A 22,578-nucleotide genomic window follows, 5' to 3' on the forward strand; every position below is an offset into this window, starting at 1 on the left:
GAGAGTAAGAGAGAGCACAAGCTGGGAAGGGACAGAGAGGGAGAGACAGAATCCTAACCAGGCTCTGTGCTATCAGCGGAGAGCCCAATGCAGGGCTTGAACTCATGAACTGAGAGATCATGACCTGAGCCAAGATCAAGAGTGGGATGGTTAATCAACTGAACCACCCAAGCTCCCCTAAAGCAGTGCTTTAAATAGCCACCTAATAAATGATATGCATATTTAATAATGAAAAGAAAGGCATTCCTAAAAGTTTCAACTACTACATTTAGAAAAGTAGGCAATGTACGTTTAAATCTAATGTAATGAAGAAAGAAAGAATTAATGTTAAAGAATTAATTCTATGCCCAATCATGAAGCAACATTTATGCTGCAATCAGCATATGGTGCTTTTGCTCATACCCACGGTACTTTCCCTGTTTCCTATCTACTACCAAATGCCTTCACACATTTTTCATTTTAGGACTAAGTATAAACTCATTTTAAATCTAAATGTGAATGAGCATATTATACTAAAATGGACAAAAATAATCCTTATTGTTGAATTTTCAACAGAGGAAGTAATTTTTGGGGTTGGAGTAGGAAAGATTGAGGAAGATTTTCTAGAAATTCTGAACTGATAACTTAGATGGAGCCAAATTACTCACAATGCTAAGAATACAACTGTAGTAGGATTCACAACTTGTGCATTGAGGCTTCTGTCTTTTTAGAAATTCTGTGCTGCCCCTCTATAACACCACTACTAATACAACTAATTTACATTACTAGTTATTGAATGCTGGACACTCTGGTGGACGTTTTACAAGCATTATCTTTATTCATTACCACAAGCCTGAAAGATAAGTAAATATGATTAATCTCATTTTGCAGATGGAGAAATTGAAGGTCAGCAAGGTTAAATGACTTTCCAAAAGCTATAGTTAAATCAAATACTATCAAATTCCTGATTCTTTTCATTATACATTATTGTTGCACCTTTTCTTCATCTATAGTTCAAGGATATTATTTTGTTAATAGGCAAAGCTTGTATGTTAAACCTTGACTCATTCACACTTGCTTTATGTCACTATCAAGCAATTCAATTCTTCAAATATAAAACCATTAGTATATACATGATGGGCACCTATTTGAAAATACAATATGTAAATGTATTTTCTTATAAAAACTTCTTTTGAAATATTATTCTGCAAGATATTTACCAAATTAAAAAAAAAAAAAAAAACTATGTCCTGGTTTTATCTATTTTGCTGGTACTTTAAATTGTGTTTATAAACCCTGCAAAGCAACTCAATGTAATATATATGGACTAACAATGTATAGTGTGCAAATGACAGCAGAGAATTTTTCTCTCCTCAGACTTATTAAAAGCATAATATTTACACACATTGAAGGTGCACCAACCACTGATCAGTTAGTAGATAGATGATAGATGATAGCTAGCTAGCTAGCTAGATAATTAGAGACAGAAACTTATAGAGATATATGTATATTTGTACATCATACCCTGTTAAAATGCCAAAGACTAGTGAAACATATTTGCTGCTGTATGTTTTATTATGCTTCTAAAATGTCAAGGTAAATTGTGGTTCAGTTCTGTTGTGATTTTCCAGAGAAGTCAGGTATTATGCCTTCTACCTGACTAGTTGAAATACATGGCATTTTAATTTCAATCTTAACACATTGCTCTTGCTGCCCTCAAATATGGATCAAATTTCAGTAATAATGACAATGATTTTAAAAGATCATAAAAATGATGAAGATACACCAAAAAAAAAAAAAGATGACAATAAAATAAAAGAATCAACAACCATTGTTGACATATTTAGGACATCAAATGGTCCAGGCCTTATGCCTTAGACTTGAGAACACTCTTATTTGAAGACATTATATGGTTTTTGCTCTTGTACAAGACATTTAGCAGATTGAGAGCTTAAACTCTGGAAATAACTGTGTAGGCTTACCACCTGACTCTATGACAAATCTGGGTCATCTCAGAAAACTGACTTACCTTCTCTCTCCTTCAGCTTCGCTATCTGTATAAACTGGAAAATATTTATCCCAACCTCATGGGTCTCTTGTGAAAAGTAAGTAAAATAAATACAGGTAAAGTCCTTAGAACAGTGTAGGCCAATAGTAAGTACTTAAAGCATTTGCTATGATTATGGAAAACCATTTAAAAGTGACAAAACACACTGCTTTCTACTATACTTGACATGACTAAAGCCTTAGTGAAAAAGCCAAACATTGTCATACCTGTGTATCCAGTTTTGCAAACACAGTTGAAGCTTCCTGGAACATTTTGGCAGACAGCACCGTTCTTGCAGGGACCAGGCAGGCACTCATTGACATCTCTCTCACAGGCCCTGCCAGTGAAGCCATCTGGGCAGCTGCAGGAAAATCCTCCCACTAAATTGTGACAGGTCCCACCATTGTGGCAAGGGGATGGAAGGCATTCATCTATATCTATTTCACACCAGCTACCAGCATAACCTGGCAGACACTTGCATAAGAAAGGCTGCAGAGGTTCATTTGCCACAATGATGACTGGGAGACTCTCGTGGCTCTTTAATACAGAGCTCACAGCCAGTCTTCTTATACAGCTCCCTCCATTCTGACATGGGCCGTGAACACATGAGTCATGATCCACAGATTCTACCTTTACTCCACTCTGCCGGAGAAGGATCTCTTTGATGCTTTCAAAGAAGGTGGCTACACCACTGGGATTCACATACTGATTACTGTTTCGTTTCACAGCTGCTAAAAGAAACGTTCTATTGTTCTCCTCGTATGCACCATAAAGTTGCACAGCAGTCCCTAAGCCTGTCAGTTGGGAACTGGCAATGCGTAGAAAATGAAGGTAGTGGTTAGTCAAGAAGTCCTTTACTGTTGGAATGCTGAGACGCAGTAGGATGCTGTTATCCACAGTAGCATTAGAAAATCCAGCAAAGAAAACTCGGATATTGCTCGTGACTGTGCTGTGAACTCCATCATTGCTAAGGACAGTGAGATCAAACGTGCCGTCTGTTGACCTTGGCTGTGAATTCAGATCACAAGTACCCCTCGGAATACTGAACAGGCTTGTAACTCCTGAAGTAAGGGAGCAGTGGAAGGTATCTAACACATCCGGATCCTGCGGCTTCACAGAGCCTAATATCCCACCAGGAAATAAATTGCCATAATAATTAACAAATATCTCCACAGTCCGAGACTGTGAAGGATTGTCATTTTGGTCTATAACTGTGATATGCACGGTTCCTGTGGAAGACATTTGAGGAACACCAGAATCCCTAGTAATCACAGACAGGTAGAAGTCTGCAATCTGTTCTCTGTCAATCTCTCTGGTTGTGCTCAGAACTCCAGCAGTGTTCAGACTAAAATAATTGGTGGCAGGACCTGTGCTCAGCAAGTAATAGGTAAAAGGGCCTTGATTTGGAGGGAGATCAGGATCAGTGGACTGAAGGGTCATCACCAGAGTTCCTGGGCGTTTGTTTTCCATAACTTCACCTTCACTGATGGTCAACATAGGTCCATTATCATTTATATCTTCTAGGGTCACTAACAGGGAGGCACTTCCTGTAGCGGAGGGGGTCCCTGAATCAATAGCCAACACCGTGAGATTATAGACAGGTAGGGTTTCTCTGTCTAATTCTGCTGTGACAGTGATCTGTCCCGTCTGTGGATTAATGGAAAAGGCACCATTTTCATTCCCTGATCCAATGAAGTAAGAAAACCTGCTCCAGCTGGGGACAGAGTCTGAGTCAAAGGCACTGACAAATGTCACATGGGTTCCAGTTGGGACCCCTTCACTGATCTGAACACTGTAGATGTTTAAACTAAAAATGGGTGGGTCATTGGCATCAAGTACAGTGACGTTTACAGTGACCTCGTCTATATCGGCACCTCTAATGCTGCCAGAATTCTTGGCCAGTACCTTCAAAGATACCCTCTCTTCTTTTTCCCTATCGAGAAGGCCAGAAACATAAATCTGCCCAGTCTTCTTATTGATCTGGAAACCCTTCTTCCTACTGTTACCAAAAATCAAATAGTGTACCTCCCCATCGGTGCCCAAATCACGGTCGCTGGCAAACACTTCTCCAACAATTGTGCCTTTGGGAGCTGCTTCTGAGATTTCAAAATAGTAAAGTTTGGAAACAAAGCGAGGCACGTACTCATTTGTGCCTTTTAATTGTATATTAACAGTGGCAAAACTGCACCTTTCTTCATCAGGGACATTGAAGGCTTTCACAGTAAGATGGTAGCTCTGCTTGGTTTCAAAATCCAGGAAGCCCTGAGTGGTGATGACTCCTGTGTTAGGATCAATGACAAAGAGGTCGCTGTCAGATGACTGGACGGTGTATGCAATCACAGCATTGGTTCCCGAATCAGCGTCTGTAGCATTTAGGTGGATGACTGTTGTTCCACTTGGGGCATTTTCCAAAACAGTAGGGAAATATTCATCAGGGAAGAATACTGGAGAATTGTCATTCACATCGATCACATTTACAGTCACGCTGCAGTAACCAGTTCTTGCAACCCATCCTCCATCTGTTGCAGTAATAGTCATCTCATGTTTCTGGCATAGCTCATAATCAAGAGCTTTGGCTAGTGTTAATATACCTGTGGAGGAATTGATTGCAAAAATGCCTTCTTCGTTCCCTGAAGAAATACTGTACCTAATTAAGCCATTCATCGCTGCATCTCTGTCTCTTGCAGAAACGGTTCTGACAATGGCCCCGATACTATGGCTTTCAGGGATGGTTGCACTCATGTGACTTTGAGAGAATTCGGGCGTATGGTAGTTTTCCTCAGTGACAATTATTTGAACAGTTGCTTGGGATGAAAGCGGAGGGTTTCCTTTATCTCTTGCGGTGACAGTAATCACAAAGTTTTGATTTAAGTCAGAGATCAGGGAAGATGCTACTGAAATCCACCCTGTACTGTTGTCCAACTTGAATTTTCCGAAATGATTTTCATTAGAAATCAGATACTCCACTTCAGAATTCAGTCCAAAATCTCTATCATCTACTGCTGTAACTTTGATTAACTTCGTACCGACTTTAACATTTTTGGTGACCGGAGTAAAATATTTACCTTTAAGAAACTGTGGTGCATTGTCGTTACTGTCCACTGTGTTGATGGTAACTGTTGTCTCACTGAGTAATGAAGGATTACCTCGATCTGAAGATGTCACTATAAAACTGTGTCTGTTGATGTTCACATTACTGATGCCACTGACATTTTGGTATTTTAAGACCTGTTTATTGAAAATCTCTCCTGTGGTGGCGTTAATCCTGAAATACTCTGACTGAGATTTTATAAAATAAAAAACTTGCCCATTTGATCCCTCATCAGGATCTGTTGCAGATACCTGAGTCACTTTGGAGCCAATTTCAGTAAGTTCAGGACAATCTAAATAGTAAGAGGGTCTGCTAAATCTTGGAGCATTGTCATTGACATCTGTCACAAATATCGTGACATCTGTACTCACAGTCCACCCAGAATCATGTGCGGAAACTCGGATTCTGTAACGGTCCGTATCTTCTCTATTTAAAGGTCTGCTAATTACAATATCCCCTGTGCTGGGATTAATTGTAAATGGAAGACTTGTGTCCGTTATAGAATATCTACTGATTGCATTTACACCAATGTCTTCATCAGAAGTTGTGACACGTGTAACTGTGTATCCTAAAGGGGAATTTTCAGGAACATAGGCACTAAATATTTGCGAGAACCTTGGGGCATTGTCATTTTCATCTAAAATGTTAATGATGACTTTTACTGAGGTACTCTGAGAAGGGGAGCCTTTGTCCGAGGACTTTATGGTGAGCACATACTGCGATATTTTTTCCCTGTCTAACGACCGAATGCTTCTAATTTCGCCAGTGGCGTGATTAATAGTGAAACTATGTTCTTTGTTGCCATTAACAATTTCATAATCTAACTGTCCATTGGGTCCACTATCCTTATCCATTGCTGAAACAGTAAGAATTTTTCGAGGGGAGAGGTTTTCCAATATTTCAGATACAAATGGATCTTCCTTAAAAACTGGGGAGTTATCATTGACATCTAATACTGTTAAGTCAAGTTTCTCATAAGAGGATAGAGGAGGGAAGCCTCCATCTCTGGCCTCTATCCATATAACATATTTTTGTATCTTTTCAAAATCTAGAGGTTGACTAATGGACACTTGCCCTGTTAACTGATCGATTTGGAATGTACTGCCGAGATTCCCACTTGCAATATAATAGGACAAAGGTTCTCCTCTCAAGGAGGACCCAGTAATGGTGGTGACAAGAGTGCCGACTGGCTGGTTTTCAGGGAACATGAAAGTCTGTTCCTTGGCTCTGACTTTAGGGAAATCTGCCTTGTTCACAAACCTAACAGTCACTGTGGTAGAATCTGTCTTTGGAAATGAGCCACCGTCTTTTACATGTACAGAAAATGTCACTTCTGAAGCCCCATTTAGTGGTCCAGCTGCCATAATAGCTCCCCTCAGTGGGTCAATGTGAAATTTTTCAGAGTTTCTGCCCGAAAGAGAATAATGCAGCTCAGAATTGGGTCCAATATCAGCATCTGTGACTGTAACCGCAAAGACGAAGGAACCTATAAAAGATGGAGCGTACAGTTATAATCACATGGAACCCAAACAAAACATTTGATAGTGGATTAATGTATACAAAGTATTATATTGCTCCCTAGTATAACTTAATTTTCTCATGATTACTGGGAAGAACAGTAACTCCTATATTATCTCTGAAGTTCCCAAGTCAAATCTACTTAATGGTAGTCTTTAGGGGCTGACCTGCCATTTTCTAACTAAAACCCATATGGTCTACTAGATTTAATACTTTTCAGTATGCCTTTGAGAAAAGCACAGTGAAGAGCAATGGCTAATCATTCAGAATTATAGTTCCTAGGAGAAAAATTGTACATAAGACAACTTTCAACAAACATGATACTATGTGAGTTCTGCTAAGAGCTACGTTTCTGCCCAATGAAAAAAGATAATTGCTCTCTTAGGTCTTAAAGTATCTTTGAATTACCATACATGTAATCAAGTCAACAATATTTTTAATACATTTTTTAAAATTACTGTGATTCTTTAATTCACCATTTTTTGGCAAAATTCTTTTATCTGTGATCTATTATCACATGGAGACAAAATATATATACATATATGAATACATATATTCACAAATCAATTAGAACAATTATAAAGTAGTATGAAATAAGAACTGAGGAAGAATGGAGTCAATTTGGATTCCAAAAGTTAGTGCTTGGGATGAATGCCAATGAAACAGATTGTAGCAGAAATACGCAGGAAAACTGCCATAAGGACATGTTTTTGATGTACTCATTCAAAAAACCTTTTCCAAACCTGTATTCATACCCTACAGTAAAGTTTGTGACAAAAGCGAAAAGTCTTTTATTAAGGCCAGTGATTCTTATTAATTATAATAAGTCTAATGAGGAAAAGATGCTTAAGCATTACATACTCCCTTTTTATAGGGGATGCTATATTGCATCACCACACACTGGATGTAATTAGAATCATGCCTGCCGGCATCATTTCAGCTACAGGCCTTCATCAGGGATATATGACTTTGATATTGACATTTCCTTTTGATAAAAGATTGGCACAGAAATTTATGCATTTTATACTTTGAATTGGTATCAATCTGACATTCTCAAGTGAATATGAGATCAAACATCACTGAGAGAAGAGATCCTGGATCCATTTGCTTTTCCTTCTAATTAAAAGTATTTTAAAGCAAAGCAGATCAAATTAATTTGGGCCTATATTTGTATATTTTCCTGTTTGGAAACACATCTCAAAGATTACAAATGGCAGATTATTTGTGCGGTTCTTTAGAGAGCTTGCCATTTTTTACAAACAAGCAAATGAAACCAAAGTAAATTTAAATGAAGGAAGATAAATGCATATAGTGTCATATGAAAGTGGTCACTAATGTCTTCATAAACTTACTAACAGAAAATCTTCATCCGTCAAAACTGGAATAAAATATTAATAATAATAATTCATTAGAATTATTCACTCATTAAATATTTTTGAAAACCTACCTATGAAGGATTAAAATAAAATCTTTATTTTCTACCCACAAATATAGTTGAATGCTTTCTGCCTCTCAGATGTTTCAGGAAATAGCATATGGCAAAAAGAAAGGAAGAAAGAAAGAAAGAGAGAAAGAAAGAAAAAGAAACAACGTCTCTCCTCTCAGGGAATTTACAAACAAATTACATCTCTGGGCAGAACCCTTCTTGACTATGAAGTGACTATTTTAATCATTTGAAAATATTCAAATTATATTAAGAAACAGTACCAGGAAAGATGTAGCAACTATAAAATCTTAAACACAATTAGGCTAAAATAAAAAAAAAAAATCATTTATGAAGATTCAACATTCCTTCAGTTTCGTTAGTCAAAACAAGTTGAATTTAGAGGATCTATGAAGCTAAGCTGTATCAGAAATATTCATATAAAAGTAACAAAAATATATTTATAGAAAACGTCCAATGTATAGATTGCATTTATCCATGACACCTTAGAGTTGGCTTGATTACCTGGAGGAGTAGGAGACGGGATGTGTGTGACATATGGGTGATGTTGAAATCTTGGTGGGTTGTCATTGACATCAGTCACAGTGACAAGCACACTGGCAGAACTGGAAAGAGGCTCCGGGGATCCAGCATCACTGGAGACCACAACTAAAGTGTAATTCTCTTTTGTTTCCCTGTCTAGCAATGCACTTGTGATGATTTGTCCTGTGGATGGGTTGATGGTGAACTGAGAGTTTCCACCAATGATTCTATAACTAAAGAGAACAGAGATGGGCATATTTTTTCTGGTGTTCATATTGTAGCATCTATTCACTACGATTTAGAAACTGAGGCAGAAATGTAAAAACAAATCATTAGAAGTACAATCACACAACAATTAAAGAATATGGCTAGAAGATAAATATTTCAAATTTTATGTATCACATTGACAATCTTTACTGTGAGATGTCCAGTGAGCTCAAGCAGGTCCTCACAAGATCTCTGGATTTTTTGGATCATGCAAGTCCCCAAAATATACCCAGAAGACTATTGTGTTATAAATAAGTGAACCTGAAGGCATAAATCAGGGCCTCGCTCTAATATTGCGGTTAGTGGCCAGGATCACAAATGGACATCTGTTAAATGAATCTAAAAATTACTTTTCTGCTGGGTACCATAATAAACCAGAGAAGATAAGTTGAAGATCTTATTTTTTAAAGACAAAACACTGTATTTGACATCCACCGCCTACCCAGAACAACTAAAGAACTGATTATTTATACAGAGACATTCCTGCTTACTAATTCTCTCATTTGTCATTCCTCATATGGCTATGTTTTTCTTTCTTGTTGTCAGGAGAGGTATGACATTTTCATGGATATTCTGATGCTAACCAGATTGGTTAATAGGCAGGAGTTTCCTCTGAGAACACCTTCTCTCTTCTTTATGAAGAGAAAGCTATCTGTATATTCCTCAGAGATCAACTAGAAAAGAAGTAGCTAAGCTTGAAGGTTCAGAAACTGGCTATGGTCCATTGTTTTTAGAGTTGGAGGGTGGCAAGGAAATGGATGTCTTTAAAAGTCTTCTCCTTTAGACTAACAAAGAAATGGCCTTGTTAGAATTAACTGCATGTTTCTATAGTTTGGTTTGTGCCCATGAAAACAAAGCAACAGCAAGTATATCTAACAGTAGAAAAAGGTCTACATTGCAGTAAGTGGAATGGGCATTCCTCCTATTAAGCTCACAGTTTAAAACTAACATTCAGCAATTTTATCCTTTTTAGAGAAATAATGAACTACTCAGGAGCTGATATTTTTAAAAAGTAGAAGTCCTATCAAATGATAACAAAATAGAAAAAAAAAAAAGGTACAGGGGGTGTTTGGCTGAGAAATGACTTCAGTATTTACAGAGTACTTGATATCACTCAGACTTTCAATACATTTTGGCATACTCACATGCCAGGATCAGCAGTAAATGAGAATAGCATTTCCTGGACCAGAAGTGACTCTTTATAAAGTATAATTACTGCCTTTATACAGTAGATATCTATTCCCTTTATCAAAATAAAAATATCACAGGTTTGTAAATGAATTCTTAAAGTTATAAAATCAGGACTTATGAAATAATCAAATTATTTTACCCTTTCAATAAATTCTGTAAGAACCTGAATTATGAGAATTGTGTCATCTTATTCTGAGAAACCTTGTGTCTATCAGTAGATGTAGAAACTATCAAACAGGGAAAAAGAGCAATTCGTAACTCATAGCACCACAAACTTTTTTACAGCTTTATGACAGCAAAGTTCAGGGATTGATTAAATATTACCTCAATTATTCACAAATACAAATAAAGTTAAAATGATGAAAAATGCATGCATTTTAGATTTGGATATTTGTCTATGACAAGACTGTGATGTATTAGGAAGAGCAACATGTTGAAAAGCAAATGATGTGAGTTCTGAAGTAGGCTCTAGGCTCTGAGCTATTTGTTAGCACAGAGCACGACGCGGGACTCGAACTCACAAACCACGATTCCATGACCTGAGCTGAAGTCGAATGCTCAACCGACTGAGCCACCCAGGAGCCTCTCTATTTAAAAGTAATTAATATCTTTACTATTTTTAAACATTAAAAAATAAACTGTCACACTAGTATGTGATTTTTTTTCTAGACTTTACCTAATTCTGAAGTGTATCAAAAGTCTATTTAAATTTTTTAATGTTTATTTATTTTTGAGAGAGAGAGAAAGAGACAGAGATTAGGAGGGGCAGAGAAGAGAGGGGACACAGAATCCAAAGCAGGCTCCAGGCTCTGATCTGTCAGCACAGGGCTCGATGCGTGACCTGTGAGATCATGACCCGAGTTGAAGTTGGATGTTTAACTTACTGAGCCACCCAGGAGCCCTCCAAAAAGTCTATTTTACATATGAAGTATTCTGAAAATGCCTCATAATATCTACAGTATCAGTTTTATCTGATATATACTTGTAAGTTAAAAAACACACACATATAGAAGGGACACAAGTGGTTCTATAAGTGGATAGACGTTCAAGATAACATGCCCAGGTTTGCCTTTCCTCTATCACTTGAATCCTGGTTTAGTTCTCATCCCTTCATGAAGATCTTTCCTCCTTCTCTGGTCCAAAATTTCTTTTATGGATATTAACTTTATCACATTGGGTTTTGTGCTGTCCTTTCACACCTGAACATCTATGCTGGGGTTTAAAGTTCTGCAGCATCTTACCGTGTCCTTATACTGAGCACAGGCTACAAGGCACTTTATATATGCTCTCGTTTAGGTTCAAAACAATCCTGACATTTTGGTTTTGTTTTGGATTTTTTATAGATAATGAATCTGAATCTAAGAGAGACTAATACACTTGCACAACAAAGCATACTATCTACAACAGGTCAATCTAGACTTTGAATTTGAAAATCTAGTCTTTAGGACTCAACACCCACTTGTTCTATCATACTACAGTATAAAGAAGGTAAAACTCAGCTGGAGTGAAGGCAAGAAATGCTGTACCTGCTTGCTAAGACTAAAAGGAACTAGTGCTCAAGGTGTGTGTCAATGTAGAATTGGTTTCCATTGATTTGGTTTGGTGCAAATCAACAAATATTTATTTGCAGATTCAAGAATAAGAAATTACTGTTTCAAATTATGGGCATAGACTGACATCATTGTTACCTAAAATCTAAATCACTTTTGCACTTTTAAAGCTAAAATATCACAATTTGATTTTTTAATCTTTTTTTTTTTTTTTTTTTTTTTGCCTCTTCCTGACATCTACTAGGAGCATAAAGCACTGTGCTGTATGTTGCAAGAATACAATAATTCAGTTTCTGTATTAAATTGTGTGCACTTTGAAACACAATTCACTTGGACATGAATTTTTACCTCACTTCTAACACTTAAATTCATAAAATTCCTTCTTTCTAAGTCTTTTCTCTCCATTTATAAAGTGTCGATCACATATACGTTCCTTTCACTTAGTACTTTGGAGCATTAAATGTAATTTCATATGAAATGCACTTGGTATTGTAATTGGTACATGATGAGAATTAAAAGTCTAGTTTTACACACATAACGGAGTATATACACATATTCAATTATAATATAATACTCTATCATATATAATCTATTATAATCCATCTACATATTTAGTCAAATGTCTAGGTGGACTAATTGATAGACACTTGGAGAAGTAGGTGAAAATCCTGTCCTCAAGCTTACATTCTGAATGGAAGAAAGAGAGAAATACAAAACAAGGCAGTATATTCAAGTAGAAGCATTGCTCTAGTTATCCGAAAGACAAAGAGACCACTTTTGACTGGAATGATTAAAGGAAAGCTTTCTGTGAAGAAGGCTAAAGTTAAGCTGAGCTTTAAAGGAGGTACCCATCTTGCAATAGTGGTGAAAAAGGAGAAAGGTGGTCTAGGTCAGGAGTCAGCAAATTTTTTTCCTTAAAAGGCTAGTGCTAGTCAATATGCCTCTGCAGGCCATAAGAGCTCTGTTGCAATACTCAGCTTGCTGTTGCAGGACAAAAGCAGCCGCAGACAATACATACATGAACGGGCATGGCTATATCCCAATACAACTTTACTTACAAATGCAGGTTTAGCCTATAGATTGCCATTTGCAGAACCTGGATCTAGGATACAGAAGAACTCGAACAAAGCCATAAAGCTTGGGAAAGCACAGATCCTTTTCCCAGGGGCAGAAAGTGATCCAGTGAGGCTGAAAGTTTGGCTATATGTTGAGGGTTTGTGCAGAATAAGCTCGGGAAGACGCTGGGGCCATTTATGGAGTGACTGGAATATGGAGCCTGGGCATTATGCCACAGGCAAACTGGAAGTTGAAGGATTTTGAGGAAGGGAGTATCACTGTTAAAGCTGAGCCACTGAACGCCCAAGCTGGTTCATATTACTGCCGTTGCTCTTTCATTCACTGACTCAGGCTTTGCTTCATCCAGACTACTTCCTACAGTACCGAGAGATCAATCATCATAAAACGTAAACTAGTCGTGTGATTGCCCAGCTCGAACAATTCAGTTGTTTCTCCCATTAGACACAGAAAGGTGTGTGACTTTTTTCATATGATATACAAGGCCCATTCCTAATCCACACTGACCATACGGAACCGCTTTGCTTCTCTGATACCATGTTTCTGCAGAGCCCTTTGCCTTTGTGCCTGTTGTTGTCTTTGCCTAGAAGGTCTGTCATCCCTTATTTTGTGATAAGCTACTTCTCAGTCTTTCCAGAAATCATCAAGTACTTGAAGCTTCTACTGATTTCTTCGAACAGCATCGAGTATGCTATTCTTTCCACCCATTCTGTGCGTAAACTATACTTGTTGCAAAGTACTATAATTTCAAGATTACAAAATTATCTCCTATACTGAACTGTTCTCCTTGTGGTGGCTGGAGGTCCTAACTCGTTGGAACTTAAAGTGCCCAGGACATAGTGAGGGCTTCAAAATTATACAGTACAGGGTAGTATAGAGATTAGAAACCAGAGTCAGGGAAGAAAGTTAATTTTTATTATAATAGTCCAGGCATGATGTAATTGTGGATTGAACTAGAATCTTGGCAGGAAAAATGCACAGAAGAGAATGGGTGCCAGAGGCCTTAGTAAAGAAGAAACATGAGAACTTGTCCACTGACTGAGTATAGGGGGAGAGGGTGACCCCTGGCTATCCAACATCGATGAAAAAAGCAAGACAACACCATTAAGAGAAAGCAGAATGCCAAGATGAGAAACAGGAAAGTTAGGAGCTTCTGATATGCTGTGCTCCTGCTGCCAGCAGATCCTCCAGGTAGAGATGTCTCCTACAGAGTTAGAAATACAGGAAGGGGATCTCTGGGATGGAGTCGGAATCGATACCACAGATTTAGAGGCTTCTGCATAGTTTTCTGGGTGGTTGCAGCTGTGAAAATTGAAATATTCTCCCTCTCCTTCTCTCTCTAGCTCATGCTCTCTCACTTTTCTTGCTCTCTCACTCTTTTGCTCTCACACACACACCAAAAAAAGAAAAAAAAAGGACTGAGAAAAATATTATGGGGAATATCTAAATTACTTTGCAAAGAGAGAAAGAGGAGATTAGAAGGTAAATTAGAAAGTGTAGTCAGAAATGCAGAGTGAGAAATAAGAGTTAACATTTCCATAGACACTGACGAGAAAAAAAAGGTCAAAAAGAAAGGATGATCTGTGGTGCAAATATTGCAAAAGGTAAAGGAAAATAAAGACTCAGAAAAAGTCACTGAACTTGGTAAATTTCAGCAGAATCTTTGGATAGATTATTTTTTCACAGATCAATGAAGGAGAAAAACCAGTTGGAAGATTTTTGGGAAAAAATGGCTGGAGAAAACTGTGAGATAATGACCCAGTCTCTCAAAAGTGTGATATAAAAAAAAAAAAAGTGAGTGCAAACAGCAGTTCTAAGAATATTGGAATCATTCATTCAATGCATTTATTTAGGTGTCAGTCACGACTAGGGTGCAGATGTTGTGAAAGGAAGACTATATTAGGAATAAAATAGATATAAGAAGATTAACAAGAAAAAAAAAACATTAATTTAATGAGTTTTGGGTCCTGATAATTGTATTAGAGACATTTATGCATATTAACTGATTACATATATACTACTTGGCACATAGTAGGTGATCAATATATATTTAACTCTCACAAATTATAAAATAACAATTCTTATCTCCACTTTTACTGATGAATACACTGAGCCTTAGAGACACGAACATGACTTTTCTAAGTCATGGCAGGTAAATAAAAAAAACAGCATTCAATACCAGATATTCTGAGCATTTCCATAGGGATAAATACATGATTCAGGGAAGAGGGATGATTTGAAGATTCAAGAGAGAAATGCAAAAACTGTTAAATTAAAGATGTGGAGGAAGTTAAATGGGATGGCATTAAGAGCACAGAGTAAGGGACTCACCTTTGAATGTTGACCCTGTCAATACAATTTTGTAAGTTTCCCCACTGCTATGACATAAAATTAGAAATAAGGTTTAAATGGAGATTTGGTCCAGTTGGGATAAAAAGGGATACATTTCCTTAAAAGCTAACTTTGGAATGAGTGTCTGTCTGGGAAGCAAATATGTAAACCAGACAAAGACTAGGAATTAATGCAGTCTAGTTTACTAGAGGGGAAATATTAAAAGTGAAATAAAGGGTATAACTCACCATCCATACAAATCTATAGTTTTATCAAATGGGTAGAAAGAAAAATATAAATAAGTATTAGTTGGGTGATTGCTGTGTGTAAGATTATGGTAGACTATAAGGGAAAAGTAACAATATATGACACATAACAGGTTGTGCTATTAGAGAGCCCACAAGTAGTTGGGTAAATGACTTACACTGTAATATTTAAATAAGCAACATAAAATTAATATAAAATAGCTCTGTTAGCCAGGAGAATGGTTTTGCCCCAGATTCTATGCATAGCAAGGAGCAATTAACACCTAATATAAAAGTGTATTATATTCCATTAAAAAGATATGAAGCCAGAGTAAATAAGGTTTAGGTTGGCATCACTACTTATTTTACCTATGAAAGTATTTTAAATTTAAGCTGTAATAATTGTCTGTCCTAAGTTAATTTAAAAGTGAATTTAGGGGGAGGGAAGGAAGATCGCGGCTTAGGAGGACGCTGGGCTCACCGTGCATCCTGCTGATCACTTAGATTCCACCTACACCTGCCTAACTAACCCAGAAAACCACCAGAAGACTAGCAGAACGGAGTCTCCGGAGCCAAGCGCAGATGAGAGCCCACGGAAGAAGGTAGGAAGGGCAGAGAGGCAGTGCTCGCTGCATGGACTGGTGGGAGGAAGCCGAGGCGGAGGGGCGGCCTGCCGGCCAAGCAGAGCCCCGAGTCTGGCTGGCAAAAGCGGAGGGGCCGGACGGAGTGTGTTACAACAGCAAGCCCGACTTAGCAACTGGGAGGTCATAAGTTAACAGCTCTGCTCCGAAAGCGGGAAGGCTAGAGGACAAAGGGAGGGAGAGTTGCTGAGCCCCCGGACGACAGAGCTCAGTTTGTTGGGGAACAAAGGTGCTCGCCAGCGCCATCTCCCTCACCCATCCCGCAGCCAAAATCCCAAAGGGAACCAGTTCCTGCCAGGGAACTTGCTAGCTCCGCGCAAACACCCAACACTGTGCTTCTGCGGAGCCAACCCTCCGGCAGCGGGCCTGACTCCCTCCCCCTGCCGCAGGGCCCCTCCTGAAGTGGATCACCTAAGGAGAAGCGAGCTAAGCCTGCCCCTCCTGCCCCCGTGCACCTTGCCTACCCACCCCGGCTAATACGCCAGATCCCCAGCACCACAAGCCTGGCAGTGTGCAAGTAACCCAGACGGGCCAGGCCACCCCGCAGTGAATCCTGTCCCTAGGAGAGGGGAAGAGAAGGCACACACCAGTCTGACTGTGGCCCCAGCGGTGGGCTGGGGGCAGACATCAGGTCGGACTGCGGCCCCGCCCACCAACTCCAGTTATACACCACAGCACAGGGGAAGTGCCCCGCAGGTCCGTACCACTCTAGGGACTATCCAAAATGACCAAACGGAAGAATTCCCCTCAGAAGAATCTCCAGGAAATAACAACAGCCAATGAACTGATCAAAAAGGATTTAAATAATATAACAGAAAGTGAATTTAGAATAATAGTCATAAAATTAATCACTGGGCTTGAAAACAGTATAGAGGACAGCAGAGAATCTCTTGCTACAGAGATCAAGGGACTAAGGAACAGTCAGGAGGAGCTGAAAAACACTTTAAATGAAATGCAAAACAAAATGGAAACGACGGCAGCTCGGATTGAAGAGGCAGAGGAGAGAATAGGTGAACTAGAAGATAAAGTTATGGAAAAAGAGGAAGCTGAGAAAAAGAGAGATAAAAAAATCCAGGAGTATGAGGGGAAAATTAGAAACTAAGTGATACACTAAAAAGAAATAATATACGCATAATTGGTATCCCAGAGGAGGAAGAGAGAGGGAAAGGTGCTGAAGGGGTACTTGAAGAAATTATAGCTGAGAACTTCCCTGAACTGGGGAAGGAAAAAGGCATTGAAATCCAAGAGGCACAGAGAACTGCCTTCAGACATAACTTGAATCGATCTTCTGTATGACATATCATAGTCAAACTGGCAAAATACAAGGATAAAGAGAAAATTCTGAAAGCAGCAAGGGATAAACGTGCCCTAACTTATAAAGGGACACCTATAAGACTCCTGACTGATCTCTCTTTTGAAACTTGGCAGGCCAGAAAGGATTGGCACGAGATCTTCAATGTGATGAACAGAAAAAATATGCAGCCGAGAATCCTTTATCCAGCAAGTCTGTCATTTAGAATAGAAGGAGAGATAAAGGTCTTCCCAAACAAACAAAAACTGAAGGAATTTGTCACCACGAAACCAGCCCTACAAGAGATCCTAAGGGAGACCCTGTGAGACAAAGTACCAGAGACATCACTACAAGCATACAACATACAGACATCACAATGACTCTAAACCCGTATCTTTCTATAATAACACTGAATGTAAATGGATTAAATGTGCCAACCAAAAGACATAGGGTATCAGAATGGATAAAAAAAACAAGACCCATCTATTTGCTGTCTACAAGAGACTCATTTTAGACCTGAGGACACCTTTAGATTGAGAGTGAGGGGATGGAGAACTATTTATCATGATACTGGAAGCCAAAAGAAAGCTGGAGTAGCCATACTTATATCAGACAAACTAGACTTTAAATTAAAGGCTGTAACAAGAGATGAAGAAGGGCATTATATAATAATTACAGGGTCTATCCATCAGGAAGAGCTAACAACTATAAATGTCTATGCGCCGAATACCGGAGCCCCCAAATATATAAAACAATTACTCATAAACATAAGCAACCTTATTGATAAGAATGTGGTAATTGCAGGGGACTTTAACACTCCACTTCCAGAAATGGATAGATCATCTAGACACACGGTCAATAAAGAAACAAGGGCCCTGAATGACACATTGGATCAGATGGACTTGACAGATATATTTAGAACTCTGCATCCCAAAGCAACAGAATATACTTTCTTCTCGAGTGCACATGGAACATTCTCCCAGATAGATCATATACTGGGTCACAAAACAGCCCTTCATAAGTTTACAAGAATTGAAATTATACCATGCATACTTTCAGACCACAATGCTATGAAGCTTGAAATCAACCACAGGAAAAAGTCTGGAAAACCTCCAAAAGCATGGAGGTTGAAGAACACTGTAGTAAAAAATGAATGGGTCAACCAGGCAATTAGAGAAGAAATTAAAAAATATATGGAAACAAACAAAAATGAAAATACAACAATCCAAACGCTTTGGGACGCAGCGAAGGCAGTCCTGAGAGGAAAATACATTGCAATCCAAGCCTATCTCAAGAAACAAGAAAAATCCCAAATACAAAATCTAACAGCACACCTAAAGGAAATAGAAGCAGAACAGCAAAGGCAGCCTAAACCCAGCAGAAGAAGAGAAATAATAAAGACCAGAGCAGAAATAAACAATATAGAATCTAAAAAAACTGTAGAGCAGATCAACAAAACCAAGAGTTGGTTTTTTGAAAAAATAAACAAAATTGACAAACCTCTAGCCAGGCTTCTCAAAAAGAAAAGGGAGATGACCCAAATAGATAAAATCATGAATGAAAATGGAATTATTGCAACCAATCCCTCAGAGATACAAACAATTATCAGGGAATACTATGAAAAATTATATGCCAACAAATTGGACAACCTGGAAGAAATGGACAAATTCCTAAACACCCACACTCTTCCAAAACTCAATCAGGAAGAAATAGAAAGCTTGAACAGACCCATAACCAGAGAAGAAATTGAATCAGTTATCAAAAATCTCCCAACAAATAAGAGTCCAGGACCAGACGGCTTCCCAGGGGAGTTCTACCAGACGTTTAAAGCAGAGATAATACCTATCCTTCTCAAGCTATTCCAAGAAATAGAAAGGGAAGGAAAACTTCCAGACTCATTCTATGAAGCCAGTATTACTTTGATTCCTAAACCAGACAGAGACCCAGTAAAAAAAGAGAACTACAGGCCAATATCCCTGATGAATATGGATGCAAAAATTCTCAATAAGATACTAGCAAATCGAATTCAACAGCATATAAAAAGAATTATTCACCATGATCAAGTGGGATTCATTCCTGGGATGCAGGGCTGGTTCAACATTCGCAAATCAAGCAACGTGATACATCACATTAATAAAAAAAAAAGAGAAGAACCATATGATCCTGTCAATTGATGCAGAAAAGGCCTTTGACAAAATCCAGCAACCTTTCTTAATAAAAACCCTTGAGAAAGTCGGGATAGAAGGAACATACTTAAAGATCATAAAAGCCATTTATGAAAAGCCCACAGCTAACATCATCCTCACTGGGGAAAAACTGAGAGCTTTATCCCTGAGATCAGGAACACGACAGGGATGTCCACTCTCAACGCTGTTGTTTAACATAGGTTGGAAGTTCTACCATCAGCAATCAGACAACAAAAGGAAATCAAAGGCATCCAAATTGGCAAAGATGAAGTCAAGCTTTCGCTTTTTGCAGATGACATGATATTATACATGGAAAATCCGACAGACTCCACCAAAAGTCTGCTAGAACTGATACATGAATTCAGCAAAGTTGCAGGATACAAAATCAATGTACAGAAATCCATTGCATTCTTATACACTAACAATGAAGCAACAGAAAGACAAATAAAGAAACTGATCCCATTCACAATTGCACCAAGAAGCATAAAATACCTAGGAATAAATCTAACCAAAGATGTAAAAGATTGTATGCTGAAAATTATAGAAAGCTTATGAAGGTAATTGAAGAAGATATAAAGACATGGAAAGACATTCCATGCTCATGGATTGGAAGAATAAATATTGTCAAAATGTCAATACTACTCAAAGCTATCTACACATTCAATGCAATCCCAATCAAAATTGCACCAGCATTCTTCTCGAAACTAGAACAAGCAATCCAAAAATTCATATGGAACCACAAAAGGCCCCGAATAGCCAAAGTAATTTTGAAGAAGACCAAAGCAGGAAACATCACAATCCCAGACTTTAGCCTCTACTACAAAGCTGTCATCATCAAGACAGCATGGTATTGGCACAAAAACAGACACATAGACCAATGGAATAGAATAGAAACCCCAGAACTAGACCCATAAACGTATGGCCAACTGATCTTTGACAAAGCAGGAAAGAACATCCAATGGAAAAAAGACAGTCTCTTTAACAAATGGTGCTGAGAGAACTGGACAGCAGCATGCAGAAGGTTGAAACTAGAGCACTTTCTCACACCATTCACAAAAATAAACTCAAAATGGATAAAGGACCTGAATGTGAGACAGGAAACCATCAAAAGCCTAGAGGAGAAAGCAGGAAAAGACCTCTCTGATCTCAGCTGTAGCAATCTCTTACTCGACACATCCCCAAAGGCAAGGGAATTAAAAGCAAAAATGAATTACTGGGACCTTATGAAGATAAAAAGCTTCTGCACAGCAAAGGAAACCACCAACAAAACTAAAAGGCAACCAATGGAATGGGAAAAGATATTTGCAAATGACATATTGGACAAAGAGCTAGTATCCAAAATCTATAAAGAGCTCACCAAACTCCACACCCGAAAAACAAATAACCCAATGAAGAAATGGGCAGAAAACATGAATAGACACTTCTCTAAGGAAGACATCCGGATGGCCAACAGGCACAGGAAAAGATGCTCAATGTCGCTGCTTATCAGGGAAATACAAATCAAAACCACACTCAGATATCACCTCACGCCAGTCAGAGTGGCCAAAATGAACAAATCAGGAGACTATAGATGCTGGAGAGGATGTGGAGAAACGGGAACCCTCTTGCACTGTTGGTGGGAATGCAAACTGGTGCAGCCACTCTGGAAAACAGTGTGGAGGTTCCCCAAAAAATTAAAAATAGACCTACCCTATGACCCAGGAATAGCACTGCTAGGAATTTACCCAAGGGATACAGGAGTACTGATGCATAGGGGCACTTGTACCCCAATGTTTATAGCAGCACTCTCAACAATAGCCAAATTATGGAAAGAGCCTAAATGTCCATCAACTGATGAATGGATAAAGAAATTGTGGTTTATATACACAATGGAGTACTACATGGCAATGAGAAAGAACGAAATATGGCCCTTTGTAGCAACATGGATGGAACTGGAGAGTGTGATGCTAAGTGAAATAAGCCATACAGAGAAAGACAGATACCATATGTTTTCACTCTTATGTGGATCCTGAGAAACTTAACAGAAACCCATGGGGGAGGGGAAGGAAAAAAAAAAAAGAGGTTAGAGTGGGAGAGAGCCAAAGCATAAGAGACTGTTAAAAACTGAGAACAAACTGAGGGTTGATGGGGGCTGGGAGGGAGGGGAGGGTGGGTGATGGGTATTGAGGAGGGCACCTTTTGGGATGAGCACTGGGTGTTGTATGGAAACCAATTTGACAATAAATTTCATATATTGAAAAAAAAGTGAATTTAATAATTTTACAAAATAAAAATAGCTTCAATTTTTATATTATCTGACTTATGGCAGTCAATGTAGTCATTTAAAGATTTTTGCATATGCATTTTATAGATTTCAGGGCATGTAAAAGTATAAAGTTAATTCTCTCATATTAAAGGAGGAAAAAAATTCAACCAGTCAACCAAACAACCAAAATCAAAACAATCATTTCAAAGCTACCAATACAACTGTGTAAAACACTCTGGAAATATTGACAGGATTTCCTAGACCAACTTTCCATTGATCACCATTGCCCACAAACGTAAGATCACATGTAGCAGTAAAACTTTGACATACGCTAGAAGAAAATAGCATACCATCATAGCATTTTATTCTAGCACTCATTGATTTTGTAAACACACAGCTTCACAATTGTTGTAGCAATTGAAGCATCTCAGATGGGAATAGTTATGCTACTGATTTGTCATACTCAATATTTTATCTTTAGAGAAGGACTCCTTGGCATGGCAGATAAATATTTATTAGACTATAACACTACAATGGATAGGACATCTCTTCCAAAATTGTCACAAACTTACTGAGCACTAACAGATGGCAAGAAAAGGGAAAAGTGCTTTGCATATATTGGGACAGTATGGGTTGATGGATATTGAGTAATTTTTGTTCTAACATTATTCTAAGCAGTTCACTTAGAACTGTTAAAGTATTTTATTTGTCCTCACAACAATTCCATAAAGTCACTTTTATTATGTAGTATACCTATTACATTGATAAAAAAAAAAAAAAAAAACTGATGTCCAGAAATGTTCAATAAACTGCCCCACAATTAATAGGAGAGTCAGGATTCCATTCTACACAGCTTCATTCTCAAGGCTGTGCTCTTACCACAAAGCTAAAGACTTAGTTCTTAGGGTACAGATTCCATTATTCCTATGCTTTGGTGTAGGACAAATGAAGGAGGT

The 22,578-nt window shown here is 38.3% G+C and overlaps 1 protein-coding gene across 1 annotated transcript in view; it reads right to left on the bottom strand.

Moving 5' to 3' along the window:
• The window catches only part of FAT4 (FAT atypical cadherin 4), a 179,767-nt gene that overhangs the window by 34,109 nt on the left and 123,080 nt on the right, over positions 1-22,578 (bottom strand). Inside the window, exons 8-9 of the mRNA XM_042935547.1 lie at positions 8,584-8,834; positions 2,254-6,603 (exon numbers count right to left, since the gene is read on the bottom strand). Of these exons, the coding sequence (XP_042791481.1) occupies positions 2,254-6,603; positions 8,584-8,834 (4,601 nt within the window). The remainder of the gene's footprint in view (positions 1-2,253; positions 6,604-8,583; positions 8,835-22,578) is intronic.

The sequence above is a fragment of the Panthera leo genome, chromosome B1, assembly GCF_018350215.1.
Source record: "Panthera leo isolate Ple1 chromosome B1, P.leo_Ple1_pat1.1, whole genome shotgun sequence".
Lineage (NCBI taxonomy): Eukaryota > Metazoa > Chordata > Mammalia > Carnivora > Felidae > Panthera > Panthera leo.